Source organism: Gambusia affinis, linkage group LG11 (assembly GCF_019740435.1).
Source record: "Gambusia affinis linkage group LG11, SWU_Gaff_1.0, whole genome shotgun sequence".
Lineage (NCBI taxonomy): Eukaryota > Metazoa > Chordata > Actinopteri > Cyprinodontiformes > Poeciliidae > Gambusia > Gambusia affinis.
Genome location: NC_057878.1, coordinates 12175779 through 12190692, shown reverse-complemented (window position 1 = coordinate 12190692; position 14914 = coordinate 12175779). Strand labels below are relative to the sequence as shown.

The window sequence follows — 14914 nt, the reverse complement described above, 5'->3', positions numbered from 1 at the left end:
AATATTCTGTGGACTGAAAAGACAAGTTATACTTTTTAGAAAGTGTTCATACCATTTACATCTGGAAAACTAAAACTTACACAGTATTTTTAAAATAAAATAATCAAACATGGTGGTGGTGGTATGATACTCTGGTGAGTATCTGCTTTATTAACTGGAATTTACTTTAACTGATAGAAATATGAATCTGCTCTCAATCACAATATTCTTAAGACGAGTAAAGTAGTCTAACATAGCTCATCAAGGCGACGCCTCTGTGATTCAGACCTTCTCAACAACTCAGCTTTCTTGGTTTTGTTCAGCGTTATGAACACTGGAGGAAACGACCAAACGAGATCAGCATCATCCCAGGACAAGATCGAGATGTCCTGTGAGGTAAAGAGGACAGGCGAGGACATCCAAGGACAGCGGGGGACTGTGACATCAACGGTTCCTCTGTGTGACGCGTTTGGACTGTGACTAGTTTGGCCCCAGTGGAGAGGCTGTGGTAAATAATGGAGTTGATGGTTGCAGTTTCTATCAGCTCCATGTGAAGTCAGCGTTCTGTGACACTGGAGCTGTTATTTGACACGATTCCTCGTCAGGAAATGATGCGAGATGACAAGCAGATCACAGGCTGTCAGAGGATGATGATGCTCTAATTTCACAGGTTCCGGGTTAACACAGGATGCTGTGAAAATGCAGGTAGCACTGATTCATCAACACTGAAGAATCCAAGACAAAGATTGTAATATTTCTATTTTTTAATTGGCAGATTTTTTTCTGTTTTTCTGTTGTTTTTTTTTTTTTTTGCCTTTGCTGCTATTTGACTATTTTGTCTTCTTACAACTTGCTGTTTTTGTAACTTAAAAAAAATATTATTTCTTTAGTTGTGTCTTCAGTCAGCACTTACTATCTGACTCTTTTCAGTTTACATCAATTAATGATAAATTGGACTTTTGGAGCTACAGTGCTTTGAGAACGTATTTGTTCCATTCCACCTAAATGTTTCAGATATTAAAACAAATTTTAATAACAGACAAGAATAACATTAATAAATACAAAAGCAGTTTTATAATGAGGATTTCCTTTGTTAACGGGCTGTTGAAAGTCATGTAAAAGCAACTTTTTACAGGACGTGCAGGGAGCTGGTTTAGTGAACCAACTCCTCCCTAAGATCAGTAGCTGTTAGCAATCAGTAGCTATTAGCAAGCAGTAGCTGTTAGCAATCAGTAGCTATTAGCAATCAGTAGCTGTTAGCGATCAGTAGCTATTAGCAATCAGTAGCTGTTAGCGATCAGTAGCTATTAGCAATCAGTAGCTATTAGCAATCAGTAGCTGTTAGCGATCAGTAGCTATTAGCAATCAGTAGCTGTTAGCGATCAGTAGCATATCATATACACACAGTTTTAGTGATCTTAATTATAATGATTTTCCACTTACAGTTCATAAAAAAATATTTTTAAAATTAGAATATTACGTCAAACCAATAAATAAAACCATTTTTAAAACCAGAATGAAAAGGTTTAAGATCTGTTTAAAGGTTGTTGTTTTCAAAAGGCACAAATGAGACTCATCAGATATATTCTAATTTGCTGAATATGACTGTAATAGTTAAATCATGAACACTAACCTTGACTTACTGAGGCTTTCTGTCACTGATGCAGTTATGGAGCAATCTTGGGAGGCCGGCCACTTCCAGGAAGGTTTATCACCGAGTACCGAAGTTTGAAGAACCGTTTCGTAACATTTCACAGAACAACGGATGTCAGTGACTTAGTTTTTCCTCTGGCCTTGAGGGAAAAAAGCAAATAAGAAGAATTGAAGATAATTTTGTCAACTTCATGTTGGCAGACTTTTACTTTTTCTTCACAACATTGCATTTACTGTTTTAATTTCTTTAATTATAATGGGTTCTGCTGGTTACTTAAAAGCAAACCTCTATTAGCTGTTTATGTTCATTAACAAGTCAGCATTAGCACTGTAGCACAGCTAGGGGCTGCAGGAAGTTAGGAAATTAGCTTTTTTTTAAAAAAAGAGTAACCTTTTGTCTGAATTATCATTGGATGGAAATGGATAGAAAAAGTCAAGGCAAGCAGTTTCTTACTCTCAAAATGTACTTTTAAAAAACAAAATTATTATGCTCAAATACCCATGAAGAAGAACTGCCTTTATTGTCTGATTGTCATGAATAAAGTTGATTCAGGAAGCTTGCAGTTTAGTTATGCAAAAAAATACAAAAGAAAAATAGAAAAACAAAGAGATGATTGAATGTGAAACAATAAGACTACAATTACAATAAAATCTCATCAATTAATAGGACTTGGGCATGATGCATTTTAAATGGATTATGGTGAGGCATTATGTGTTTCTCTCCCAAGGGTCTCTTCAAAGCTTTTCATATTTGTAAAATGAAATGAGATTATTTAAATAAAATTTTTTGAACCACTTTTCTCTCCCAGACTCACATTGAATCGCAGAAAGGCTTTCAGCAGTAATTTGACGAAAAAAATGAAAAACAGCTGCTGACTGAATTGCATTAAATATGCCTGAAGTGCAGGGCTCGGTTCATACAAGGAGATGTGAGTTTTTTAAATATCACTCAGATTTGTCCGTTTCTGCTGTCCGTTTCTCTTTGGTGTGACGATGCTGCCCTCTTGTGGTTCAAATAGACACTCCATCCTGTTTCGGGATTCGTGAACGTATGATCAATTTTAAAAACCTAATTTTTCATCCACCGTGTGCTGTTCACTTGACAAAGCTTGCTTCCAACATACATTACCTGTAGGTTAAAATAACTCAAAGCAACACATGCTGTCATGGTCCAAAGAAATTCAAGAACAAGTCAGAAACAAACCCAGTCTTTATTTTTTTGTGTTTATTTTTTGACTATACTTAATTCAACTGAAAAATAACAAATTCGCGCAAAAAAATAGCTTAAAAGTGAAGCAATACATTTCACACTCAAACACTTCCGTTATTCTCTTTGCTAAAGTTTTACCACCAGATGGCGACATTACATCCATCAAGAAAAAACAACTTAAACATTACCGAGGCAAATAGAGTAAAAGGAATACAAATATTGCAACAAAACGGGAAGGAACGGTACAATATCTATTTAAACACCCTAATCATTGTTAATTAATGATGAAAAAAAGTTGAAGAGTGTCTACTGTATCATTAATGTTTTACATATTACAAGATTTGACCCCTGCAAATCCCTTAACTGATCCCGACAGAAATAACATCAACTCCTTAGCTCATGTAAATACTTTAAATAATCTGTGTATACCTAAACTATATAAAACAAATCACACTATAAATTTTCATCAGCAATTTTTCTACAAACTTTTCATAAAAGTAACATAAAACTGAAGTGCAGAAAGTTGTCTTAATCATATTCTAACCATTGAATGTTTTTAAGGTATTTACATCTACTGCAATGTTGAAAAACAAAACAAAATGACTAAATGAAGCATAATTCCTCACAATATTTTCATTTTATTGAGCTGGCTTTCTTTTTAAACAACCTAACTAAGGAGGTGAAATCCTCCAAACAACTCGCTGCCTGCCTGCGTGAGGGCGAACACGAGGATTATGGGTGATCCTGTCCCTCATGTGTGGTGATGAAGTTCAGGAGGTCGATCGCCGTCACAACGCCAAACCCGTTCCGCCTCGGACAAACTGAACCCGCCGCATCGTCTGCACAGAAACGTCTCACTGATAAGCAAACTTCCCTCATAAAATCTCTTTCAGTGAAACATTAAGATGTGATGTACAGGTAGGCCAAAAATTATTCATACACCTGGCAGTTTTAAATTTAAAAAGTTCAAATTATTTTCGTTCAACGAAGGACGTTGTTTTTGACAGGAAATGAGGCAAGCAACCATCAAAGGATTTTACAGAAAACAACGTGAGAGGAGAATTCATTAAAAGAAAAAAACAAACAGTTTTTATCCTGTTTTTTAATGTCAAGTGAAAAATCCTTGATAGCCTCCCAATAACTGCCTCTCTGAAATTCAAGTTTCGATTCTGTTTTACATCAGTCAAATGGAAACATGTTGGTCAGATTATAGTGCTACTTTCAACCTAATGCTTTTACTGACCTCAAGCAAATTAGATTTTACTTTAAAATCTATTTAAACAGATTAAAATGATGACAGATGGTCAAATAATCAAAAATATTCATCTATTCCCAAGCATTTCCAGTTATAGGCAATAGTGGATTTTAAACACACAAAAAGTCTAATTTTGAATGAATTTTTTTTCCACAAAGTTGCAAAGGTGTAGTATTTGTAGAATTATGTAGAAAACATACCGTAGTCGTGCCAGTAAGTGGACACAACGTAGAGAACTTAAGCTTTCAAACATGCTGGTTTGTTTTATGCCATTGTGAAGATGAAACAACTAAAAATATTCTTACGCTGGGTCTGATCATCCACCACCAGGGCAAAGTTTTGAGTTTTGAGGATGCAGGATAACTTCCCCAGGTCGTCCGTCAGGCGCACCTAAAAGCAAACATGTTATAATAAACATGTTAGCCGTCCATGATCTAGAGGATTCAGTGTCTCCACCACCAGTCTGACCTGTCTGAAGTCCTTGAAGAGCACCATGCTGACTGGATCCGATAGTTTGACTTTTCCATCCTGCACACTGGAAAGAATGGTTCCCAGAGTGACCATGCCCATGATCTCACTGCAGAACCACATGAATCAAGAAATACTCAAATAAAATACTTTTTTCTTTCTTTGAAAAGACGAATCAAGTTGGAGACAGTTTCATAAAAGACACAACTTGATTCTAATGTCCTCTGTGCTATTAAACGATGAAATACCCTAGGATTTAATACAATTTGATAAAATAATTCCAGTCAAATAAAATCTATGCAACATACCCAGATTCACTGACGACTGGAGCCTGGTCAAAAGCCTTCTCTTTCAGGATCTTGATGACTTTTTGGCAGGGCAGTGAAGGAGCAAAGGTGAGCGGAGTGGAAAGGTGTAAACTGTGGACTGTCACGTTCCACCACCTTCAACAGAAATATATTTAAACATCCAGCTGTCCCATTGCAACCAAACGGGAGAGATTTTGTTTTTTCACTCTTACCAGGGCTTGATCTCATTCGGACTCTCCAGGAAACCTTTCTCACACATCCACTGATCGCACAGGAACTTCGACCTAGAGATTAAATCCTGCAGGTAGTTTTTTTTTTCCCCCATTCTCGAGCTAATAAACTACAAGTTTAGTATTTACCGGACAGTAGATTGAACCACATTTATCATCATGATCCAGGTTATCCCACAAAACCTTTCATCATCTTTTTTTTATTCTACTTTACTAATTTGTGCCTTACAATAAATAGTAAATTACCACCTTAACATGCAAAATGTATTTTCTTTCTTATTAGTAGTACACATTTTTGCAATAAGTACAGCGTCAATGGACCAGTTAAATATTAAGGTGTTTATTGTAATTTAAAAGAAAAAGGACAGAGTCATCATGACTAAACAAACTCATATTTAACTTAAACTCTGAACTGTTCTCTTACATTGTAAAGCTTTACAAGAAAGGGATCAATTAGTGAAAGCCGTCCCCAAAATGATGGGAAATACCAAAATGTTGAGCATCAATTCTTAGCTATGAATGCAAACAAAACCTTTAGTGACATCTAGTGGCAAAAATTGCAACCAATAAAGGCTTCCTTGCTCATTACTTTTTCCCATCTGTGTCAAATACTGTGAGAGTTTGAAGATTGAAAACAAACTGAGAAACTTCAAAACCAGAATCAGATTTAAACTGTTTAGATATATTCTTGACACAAAACCACTCTAAAAATAAACAATTAGAACTTTAAAAATACAGATGTGAATTAATATTCACTTTATCTCCGGTTTAACAGACTGTGGGAGATGATAATAGAAGTCCTATTTTAGAGTCTTGGCTATTATAACATTGTTTATTCTCTTACATGTAGTTGCGAACCGAGTCTGGCAGGATGACCACGCAGCGCTGTCCCTCCTCCAGCTGCCGAGCCATTTTCACTGCTGCCGCCATCGCTGAGCCAGAACTCCCACCTGCATCATCAACAAATTTAACTATTAATGCAAAGCAACACAAAAAGTCTTTAAAAAAAAACTAGCATGCTAAGCTGAACAGTGGTCAGAACTCACCACAGAGGAGGCCTTCCTCTCTTATTAGTTTGCGTGCCATGTTAAATGTTTCCTTATCACTGGCTTTGTACCACTGGTGGACAAGCTGGAGGTTTGATGAAGAGAAAAATGAAGTTGTATTTTAGCTGAAAACAAATTAAATTTCCAAATTCACACCAGCACTCACGGATCTGTCCAACACCATGGGGATGAAGTCATATCCAATGCCCTCAACCTCGAAATGGGCACTTTGATGCTCATCTGAGTGAACCAGCATAGAGCCCTCAGGATCAACACCGATTATCTGCAAATTACAAAGGAAGCTCTTACAGACTTGTAAAAGTGTGTTTCCTAGGAAATCTTTTTTATTATTTGTGGTTAACAATGATAAAATCAAAGCAGCGTTCATTGGTAAATCATTATTGAGTGGGTTTGTGTGGGTTTAAGGTAGATCTTGCCTTGACATTGGGGCACTTCTCCTTCAGCTTTCGAGCTATACCTGTGAGCGTACCACCGGTCCCTGCTCCAGCTACAACCATGTCCAGTTTACCTGAAAGGAATATCACATTTCTCTCCAAGTAATTACCTGTCACTTAAAAACATGTTTTCATGTAAAAAAAATCTGCAGGGTTAGGAATTTTTGTTAATCTGTGATTTATATTTGGTGCTAGCTTGTTAGCTTGTTTAAAAGCTAGTCCTTCTTTTCTTCTGTTCTTTTCACACTGCATGGAGGAACTGTAGGGCAACATGCTAGTACTAGTCTTGATGCTATCATTATTATTTTAGCTTGTTTTACCTTTTTAGCTAATTTTAGCTTTCACATAGGTTTTTCACACTGCATGGAGGATGTTACTGTGCAGGTCAACATGCTAGCTTTCACCTAGGCTAGCATTTTGTCTAGCATTTTGACTACGCTAAAGCTAGCTTCAGGTTTTTTTTTAGCTAATTTTAGCTTATTAATTGCTGGTGGGATTTTTGCATTGACTGTAAGTTTTCACTCCTCTTTTACAGTTTTTATTTGCGTTTTGCAGGCTTTTTCTTTATTCAGCTGCTTCTGCCTGTTTCTTACATTTCTGAAAGTCTTCTGCAGTTGACCTCGAATGCTTCTTCAATTTTCACTAAAAATATGAAACATACAGCATTCACACTGCATTTTCACAGGAAATACACATTTTTCTAGTTAGATTTGTTATCTATAAGAGTGAATTCAACAATTAAATTTCAGTATAAGAAAATATTCAAGTTCAGGAAATGCATAAAATTTTTAAACTTATTAAAACTGGCTTGCTTAAGCTACAACAAATTACCGGTAGTTATATTTTCTTAATTTATCAAAATCTCATTTATGAGTTTAACTGGAGAAGAGTAGATTCAAATTTAATGAAATGGATCATAAAATTTCTGGACATAGTTTCTAAACACAGGACTACTTATTAATTTTTAAAACTAGCAATGCAACGACACAAAAACGTTTAGTCTTTTAGATGCTTTTTTCAATTCTGCAAAAAAGTATGAGCTGAAGTCTTAGTTAGAAAAAGTGAAAAGCTGGTAGAAGCATACTCTTCTCAGGCTTTCAGCTGTGAAGCAAAACATAATTAGAATATATATATCTATATAGATATAAACTTAGGGGAATACGTAAAAAAACAATAGTAGGTTTGACTTACTTTCTGATAAGATCCCACAAAAGTATTTGAACCCTGAACATGTAACTTTGTAAGACCTAAAAAGATCATTTCAGTTGTGTGTCTGCTGCATCTATTCTGAAATGGACTGGGCAAATAAAGTCGTTAAATGTTACACTGACATGTGCACGTTTCACAATAAACATATTTCAAAATAAAAGAAAAACAAACCTTCACACTGCTCCAGTATTTCCTCAGCTGTTGTATCGTAGTGAGCCAGGGGGTTGCTGGCATTACGATACTGGTCCAGGATGTGCGAGTTGGGAATCTCACTCTTTAGTCTCCAAGCTGTCCGTATGTGAGACTCCGGCGAGTCAAAAGCTGCAGATGAAGGAGTGCGAACAATTTCTGCCCCGAGAGCCTTCAGCACATCTACCTGCAACACAGGGGAAGATCAGCTGCATGCGCTGAGCGACAGTCTGCTTACGAATAACTTAATGCAGGAAACACTTACTTTCTCCATACTCATCTTCTCAGGCATCGCAATGATGCAGCGGTAGCCTTTCACAGCCGCTATGAGAGCAAGTCCGATTCCTAGAAGTAGACAGAACTGGTGGCTGACGCACGTCAAGTGTTAAAATCCCAGTTAGGTAAAGGATTTGTTTAGCCGGACGTACCTGTGTTACCGGAGGTGGGCTCAATGATCGTGTCCCCTGGTTTGAGGATCCCGGCTTCCTCGGCGTCCTCTACCATCCGCATAGTGATTCTGTCTTTAATGCTGCCTCCTGCGTTGAAAAACTCACACTTGGCAACTAAACCAGGAGACATAAAAATAATAATGTGAAACATTCTGTCATTTTCACTTTTTTTTATCCCAAATATTAAAGACGTCGGATTGTGAAACTGATGCGTCAACGCTGTGATTTCCTCATTACTAAGACATAGCAGAAATCCGCAGTGCTTCAACGTTGTTCTCAACAAGAGAACTAAAAATTTTCTTTTTAAAGGTGAAAATAAAATGTTTTTATTTTTTAGGAGGCATTGAAATAAAGCTGTATGAACAATTACAGTTTTAAAAGAATTAAGAGAAGGGGTAACATAAAACCATGGATTTTGATTAACCTTTTAATAAGAAACAGATTAAAAAATAAAATTTGCGATACTATTCTTTTAATGTATTTAATGTGTATTTTGTGGTTTTATGTGTTTTTAATGTATATTACTCCCATTCCCTGTCTTTTTTTCTGTAATCTGTGTAATAAGTTGCTATGCAAATAAACTGCCTTGCCTTACTGACCCAAATAAATCCCACTTGGAAAAGTTGCTAAGATTTTTACTTTTTCAAAACTTTCCCTTAATGAATGTCTTTTGAATTGAAACACCTTAATAAGATTTGTAAAGATGGGGCATCCTTATCTCCTTGTTTTATTTACACAGCTCTGGAAAAAAAATGAAGGGCCCACTGCACTCATTGGTTTTTCCACCTAATAAGTATTGTTGTTTCTAAATGAATATTAACTTGTTTTCTTTACATTATTTGAGGTCTGAAAGCCAGTACTTCATAGAATAAAAGAACAATGTTCATTTTACTCAACCTATAAAAAAAGTTAAATCAGAGAAACTGATCATTTTAAGTGGTCTCTTATTTTTTTCCAGAGATGTACATTTTCTTTTGTTTTAGCTAAACATTTAATTTCGTTTCTTTTAGTTTCCTCCCCAAGGCTCCAGGCATCAAAGCAGAGAGAGCTAATAAAAGAACAGCTTAATCTTCAAATCTAAATTTTTCACTTGAAGTTTGGTTGTGGCATCAACAAAGGCCAACAGATAACCCGGCAGGACATCTCCATTTGGTAAATATCACGCTCAATGCGTCCCTCAAACCGCTGCATGCACCAGCCAACTGCAATCTTCGTGACATGCACAAATTCGGGGTCAGATGCAGCGAAGCATCCAGTGCATGTGTATATAATTGCTCTGCAGCCATTCAGTTCAGTCAAAGAAGCATTGTAAAGGGACGGAAAGCAGATAATGCCTGTATTGTTCTGTTCGTTTTCTGGTGGTCTTCTTTTGGAGGAGGGTTTTTATTCTGGGTTAGGTGTTGCCGGGGCTCTCAGCTCACATGATTACATTTAAGCTGCAGAATGCATGCAGGCGGGCGAGCAAGTCTGAAAACTACAACTTTTGTTAATGTGCAAACAAACTCTGTGAGAATCTACTTGAATCTCAAGAGCTTTTGAGTGCCGCCCGAGCAGCTCAGGCCTCAGATAAATTAATTCTTGGTGAATAATTTGGAAATTCATCACAGTTAATATAATGATGACCCAACAATGTCATTATGACTAGTATATGACGGATGAGATAAGCTCTGATTCAATCTTCATACAGAAAAATACAGCTTCATGTCTAACAGTTCTCTCTCACCAGTTGAGTTGTTTCATGAATTTCATTAAAAATATCAGCAGCTGGTTGTAAGGAAAGGAGATTTATTTTAATTGGTCCCAAAGGCAGCAAACAAGTATTTCTTAGGAGGTTTAACGTAAAGCTCTTGCACCACATATGTCACACAGTATTCTATCTCATAGATAGGATTAACGCAGCACATAGGTCTGAAATGTAATGAAAAGCTACATGGTTTATCTTTTTTTTAGTTTAAATTGTGCCATCCATCTGTATTTAGTTCTTTGTAGACCCACTTCTCATTACAACTACAGCTTTAAGTCTTTAGGGACCAAAAAGGCCAAAAGGTTTGGTACAGAGCACCTACATCCAAGAGTTTCTGAGCTAAATATGTATTAGTGATCCCACCTGAGCCACGGATTTCTGCAGCTGCTCCAGACTTACCATGGGTCTCTTTAGTGGTCTTCAACATGCTGTTTGATCACTTATCAAACCTTCACAGATAAGATTAAATTGCACTCAGATGGCCTCTTTTTGCTTGCGAGATAACCTCTGAAGGCTTTGGATTATATCTAGGTGTTATAAGGAGTGTGGGTTGGAATGCACACCCAACCTTTTAGGTTTTTATTCACTAAAAACCGGAAAAACTTGTATCGTTTATTTCCTTTTCACATTTTTAAGGTATTGTGTGTTGGTTTATCACATAAAATCCTCAATGAAGATTTTGTTTGTAAAGTTCAAGGAGGGGTGAAAATTTTTGCACAGTGATATAAAATCTTCTATTTTTTGGCAAATTGTGAGGCAGCAGAGAAGATTCTCTACCAAGCATCCTGAATGTTTTCAGGTTTCACGTTGCGTTTAGTTTGTGGGTATGTTTTTCCTCTATTGGCCCAAGAAACAAAGAGCCTTTCATTTTCACCTTTCTCTCCATTGGACCTCACCACATCCTTAAACAAAACCCCTACAGTACCAGCACCCAGTTTAAGGCCATGATACGAGTGATACTCGATGTGTAAGAGGTAAGCAGGAAGCTAACAGGATGACTGTGTTGTCAGCAACTCCAAAAGCATCTTCATGTATTGTTTCAACTTCGAAGTGACTCTCTGAAAGTCACACAGGTACACTAAGTGGCGTTTCTCAAAAGGTTGGTGAAGAAATTTGTCTTTTGCTGTGAAATGGAGCATTTCCCACTCAGTTATCTCCATAAACTTAAATAGACTCTAAGGTATTTAGATTTTATTGGATTACTCATTTGTTTTGTGGTGGTAAAAGTTTCAGGTTGCATGTGGATCCAATGACATCTCTGCCGTCCTCCCAATATTTAGTGGGCCTCAAAACCCTTTCTAAAAGCTGATCTGACTCCTATGCGATTGTGTCATGTTGTACTCACACATTTCACACTTTAACCCAAACTCCTTTGGGATTTTGTTCAGGCGGACCAGAGGTGTGTATCCAATGTGTCCCAGGATGTTTGGGAGGATTCTTGGAGGTTTAATGCTGCAGCGAACAGAAGACAAATGACTCTACACCGTGTTCCAAATTATTATGCAAGTGATATTTTCTCAGATTTTCTTAAATGGTCAATGCAAATGATGGTCAGTAGAATTTTCAAGTCATGAGCTATTACAGTATAAATCAAATTTTACTGAACAAAGCTCCCCATGAGAACAGTAGTTTAAAAAAAAAACCCTCAAAGGTTCTGGTTAGGGGCCCAATAGTAGGTTCATGCACCACAAGCCTCTGGAGGATCCTCCACCTTGAGGTTCCAGCAGCTTCAAATAACTGTTTGCTGCTTTGTAAGGGCATTTTGACAGCTGCTCTCTTAATCCGATGAATTTGTCTAACAGAAACCTTCCTCATTATGTCTTCATCTGTACAAACCCATCTTTGTTCTGAATCAGTCATAAATCTCTTCACAGTACGATGATAACACTTCAGTTTTCATGAACTATTAATGTTTTCATACCTTGTCATACTGCACTACACTATCTGATGATTTTCGACAGCAGAGATTCTTTCCCTTTCCCATATTGCTTGAAACCTGTGGCCTGCTTAATAATGTGGAACATCCTTCTTAAGTTATTTCCTTCAATTGAGCTCACCAGACAAACTAATCAAGCCAGCTCTCTGAAATTAATTAAAGGAATTCAAAGAGTCCTGACACACAATACCATCTATACATTTAATAGCACAAGAAAACATTTAATCTTTATGACACTTAAATCCAATTTGCATAATAATTTGGAACACGGTGTAATAACAAGGTTGACAGTTTTCATCACAGTGTACCATTAATATATTTCATTTATGGATGCTGGGATGAGGACAAACAGGAGTTGCAAGACTGTAGAGCCTCACCTAAAACAACAGATTTCACATTTATCAGTATTGTTTTGTATCATTGTCTTCTTCTCATGAAAATATTAACTTAAGACAAGAATGTGGCTTTATTCTCACACCTTTATATTCCTGACACCTTAAAAAAAAAATAAATAAATAAAGCAAATCGTCTCCTCTTTAATAGGCTATTTTTGTTTTGGTGTGACTCTTACCGTGGTGGTTGGCTGTGAGGAGACTCTGACATCGGTGTGCCCAGCCTCCAGGTGCACCTGCTGGGTAAATCAGGACGAATCCACTTTATCTGAGCAGCCGTCTCTTCTGCCTTTTCCTCTTTTGCACCGTTTTCTTCAGACGTTTGGTGGGATTTGTCCTCATCGTCGTTGCAGTCATCTCCTCTGAGAGCAGACGACTTGTGCGCAGTTGGGGAAATTTCAACAACTCCGTCCACGGGACACTTCTTCTCTGCATACAGCAAGTTTCTTTCGTCTGTGCCTGGAGTTTGATCATCTTTCAAGCATTTGCTTCCAGACACAGAAGGCATGGCTCGCCTGCAGCAGAACGTTGCATTAAACTTTAAAATGCAACAGAACATACTTTAAACTTTATGGCCAAAATTAAACTCATCTTAAACTAACAACTTCATGTTACAGTCAGTAAATCAGAATTATTTTTGCATTTGAAGCTGCACCTTTAATGCAGTGTATTTTATACATATTTGTATAAAATACACATATGTAGCATTTGAGGTAAAGAAGACGGTGTGAACAGTTTATCCAGTTTTTAAAGCAGGTAGTTTCTCTCTACATCAACCTTACAGGTTTTAAACATCTAATTAAACGGGGAGAACACAATTCAACCAAATTGCACAAGTTTTAGATAAAGTCTCAGTAAATTCTGCTGCATCATTTGTTTTCCAGTGAAGCAGTGAAAGAGGATACTCACAGGAGGCTGGGCACGACTGACACACTTCCAAAGGCTGCTCCACACAAAAGAGGATCCTTCCCAGACTTTGTGTGTGTGGGGGGGCTTGGGGGCTGCATGCAGGGGACCAAACCACTGATGGGGGGAATGCAAGTTTTCTGCATTTCAACACTTTACACCCTCTATTAAAGAAGGAGATTTTAAAGAATACTGCTGCATTGTGCAGGACGATTTCACTCAAAGTGGGAAACTGAGGTAAAAATCTCTTGGCTGCTTAGATTCAGGGGGCTCCTGACTCCCTGTTCCCCCCTCCAGCATTTCCACTCATGTGGCACCATGAAGCAAAAACTTTGCAAACAATAGTTTTGATTTCGAGGATCTCAAATCTTTCTGAATTTATGCCTCTTTTGGAATCAATTTACAGCTTAGAATATTAAATATTGGTTTGCCACTCATAAATAATCTCAGATTTGGAAAATACATTTTTAATACTAAGTTTTAGTTTTTCTTCAGTTTATGTTTTATTTTTCTGTGAATTCCAAAGGTATTTTATTTCAGGTTTATATATGACAACAAAGGTTCATGTTTGCCAAGTTTAACATCATCATCTTATGAGAATGTTGTGTATTTTGGACTGAATTGTAATAATCCCTCCCCCAGTTGCAGTTTGTTTATCATGCTGTTATACCAGCAACCTCTACAAAATTGTTTTAACAAATATTTGTCCATTTCAGTGGCTGGAATCCCACCACGCTTCACCACTGCGCTGAGAGCCAATTGGAGTCTCTGCAGATAAGAAGATGGACATTCGCCATGGACCTGAAGCGTGTTTAAAAAGTTTCCAAACAATTGGGAAGTGGACCCGCAAAAATAAGTCCTTGACTAATTGATTAGCGTGAGATTAAATCAAGATCAGTGAAATACCTGAATGTCTTTGATTACCAGTCACATCAAATAAAATGAGGACAATGTCTGAATTTATGAGACGTGTAATCATTTCCACACATGAATCAGCCATAAGCATCCGAGTGTGTAGAAAAGTTTATGTGGTGGTTTAGATAAATAATCCCAACTCAATGCAAATAAAGTTGTGAGGCTGATCGAGTGATCTGAAGCAGAGCCACTGAATACAAACGCTCCAAATCAAAACTGGACATCAGGGTGTTGGTCATTTCCAGATGCATCTCAACATATTTGAATTATTGAAAAATTAATTTATTCACTATTTCAATAAATCTCAAGGATTTATTTCTGCTAATTTTGAGAATTGGATTAGTGAATAAGACCAAAACACATTTTTAAGAAGGAATGTTATGGTCAACACAATTATGCCCAAAATTAGTCCAGCAGGCGGTCGATGAAACCTACAAAGAGGGAAAAAAGGACATTGATAAAGAATCTGGCTGTTCGCAAAGTGCTGTATGGAGGGATATTAATGGAAAGTTGTGTGGAAGGAAAACATGGGGTAGAAAAAGAGGACAAAGTAAAAAGAAAAAATATGAG

The 14914-nt window shown here is 37.1% G+C and overlaps 1 protein-coding gene across 2 annotated transcripts; it reads right to left on the bottom strand.

Annotated features, from left to right (window-relative positions):
* Positions 1-2859: 2859 nt before the first annotated feature.
* On the bottom strand, positions 2860-14860 carry cbsb (cystathionine beta-synthase b). Of its 2 annotated transcripts, XM_044130929.1 has the most exons (15): positions 13433-14860; positions 12703-13038; positions 11541-11647; positions 8431-8565; positions 8268-8347; positions 7985-8189; positions 6587-6678; positions 6316-6432; positions 6150-6234; positions 5948-6053; positions 5086-5157; positions 4874-5008; positions 4566-4674; positions 4403-4487; positions 2860-3681 (listed from the first exon to the last, which is right to left on the bottom strand). In XM_044130929.1, exons 1-15 carry the CDS (start codon positions 13573-13575, stop codon positions 3575-3577), a joined length of 1914 nt encoding a protein of 637 aa, XP_043986864.1. In that variant the 5' UTR covers positions 13576-14860; the 3' UTR covers positions 2860-3574. The 2 variants fall into 2 exon arrangements, with proteins under 2 accessions (XP_043986864.1, XP_043986865.1); XM_044130930.1 differs by lacking the exon at positions 13433-14860 and having other exon boundaries at positions 8431-8538; positions 12703-12721.
* Positions 14861-14914: the final 54 nt, after the last annotated feature.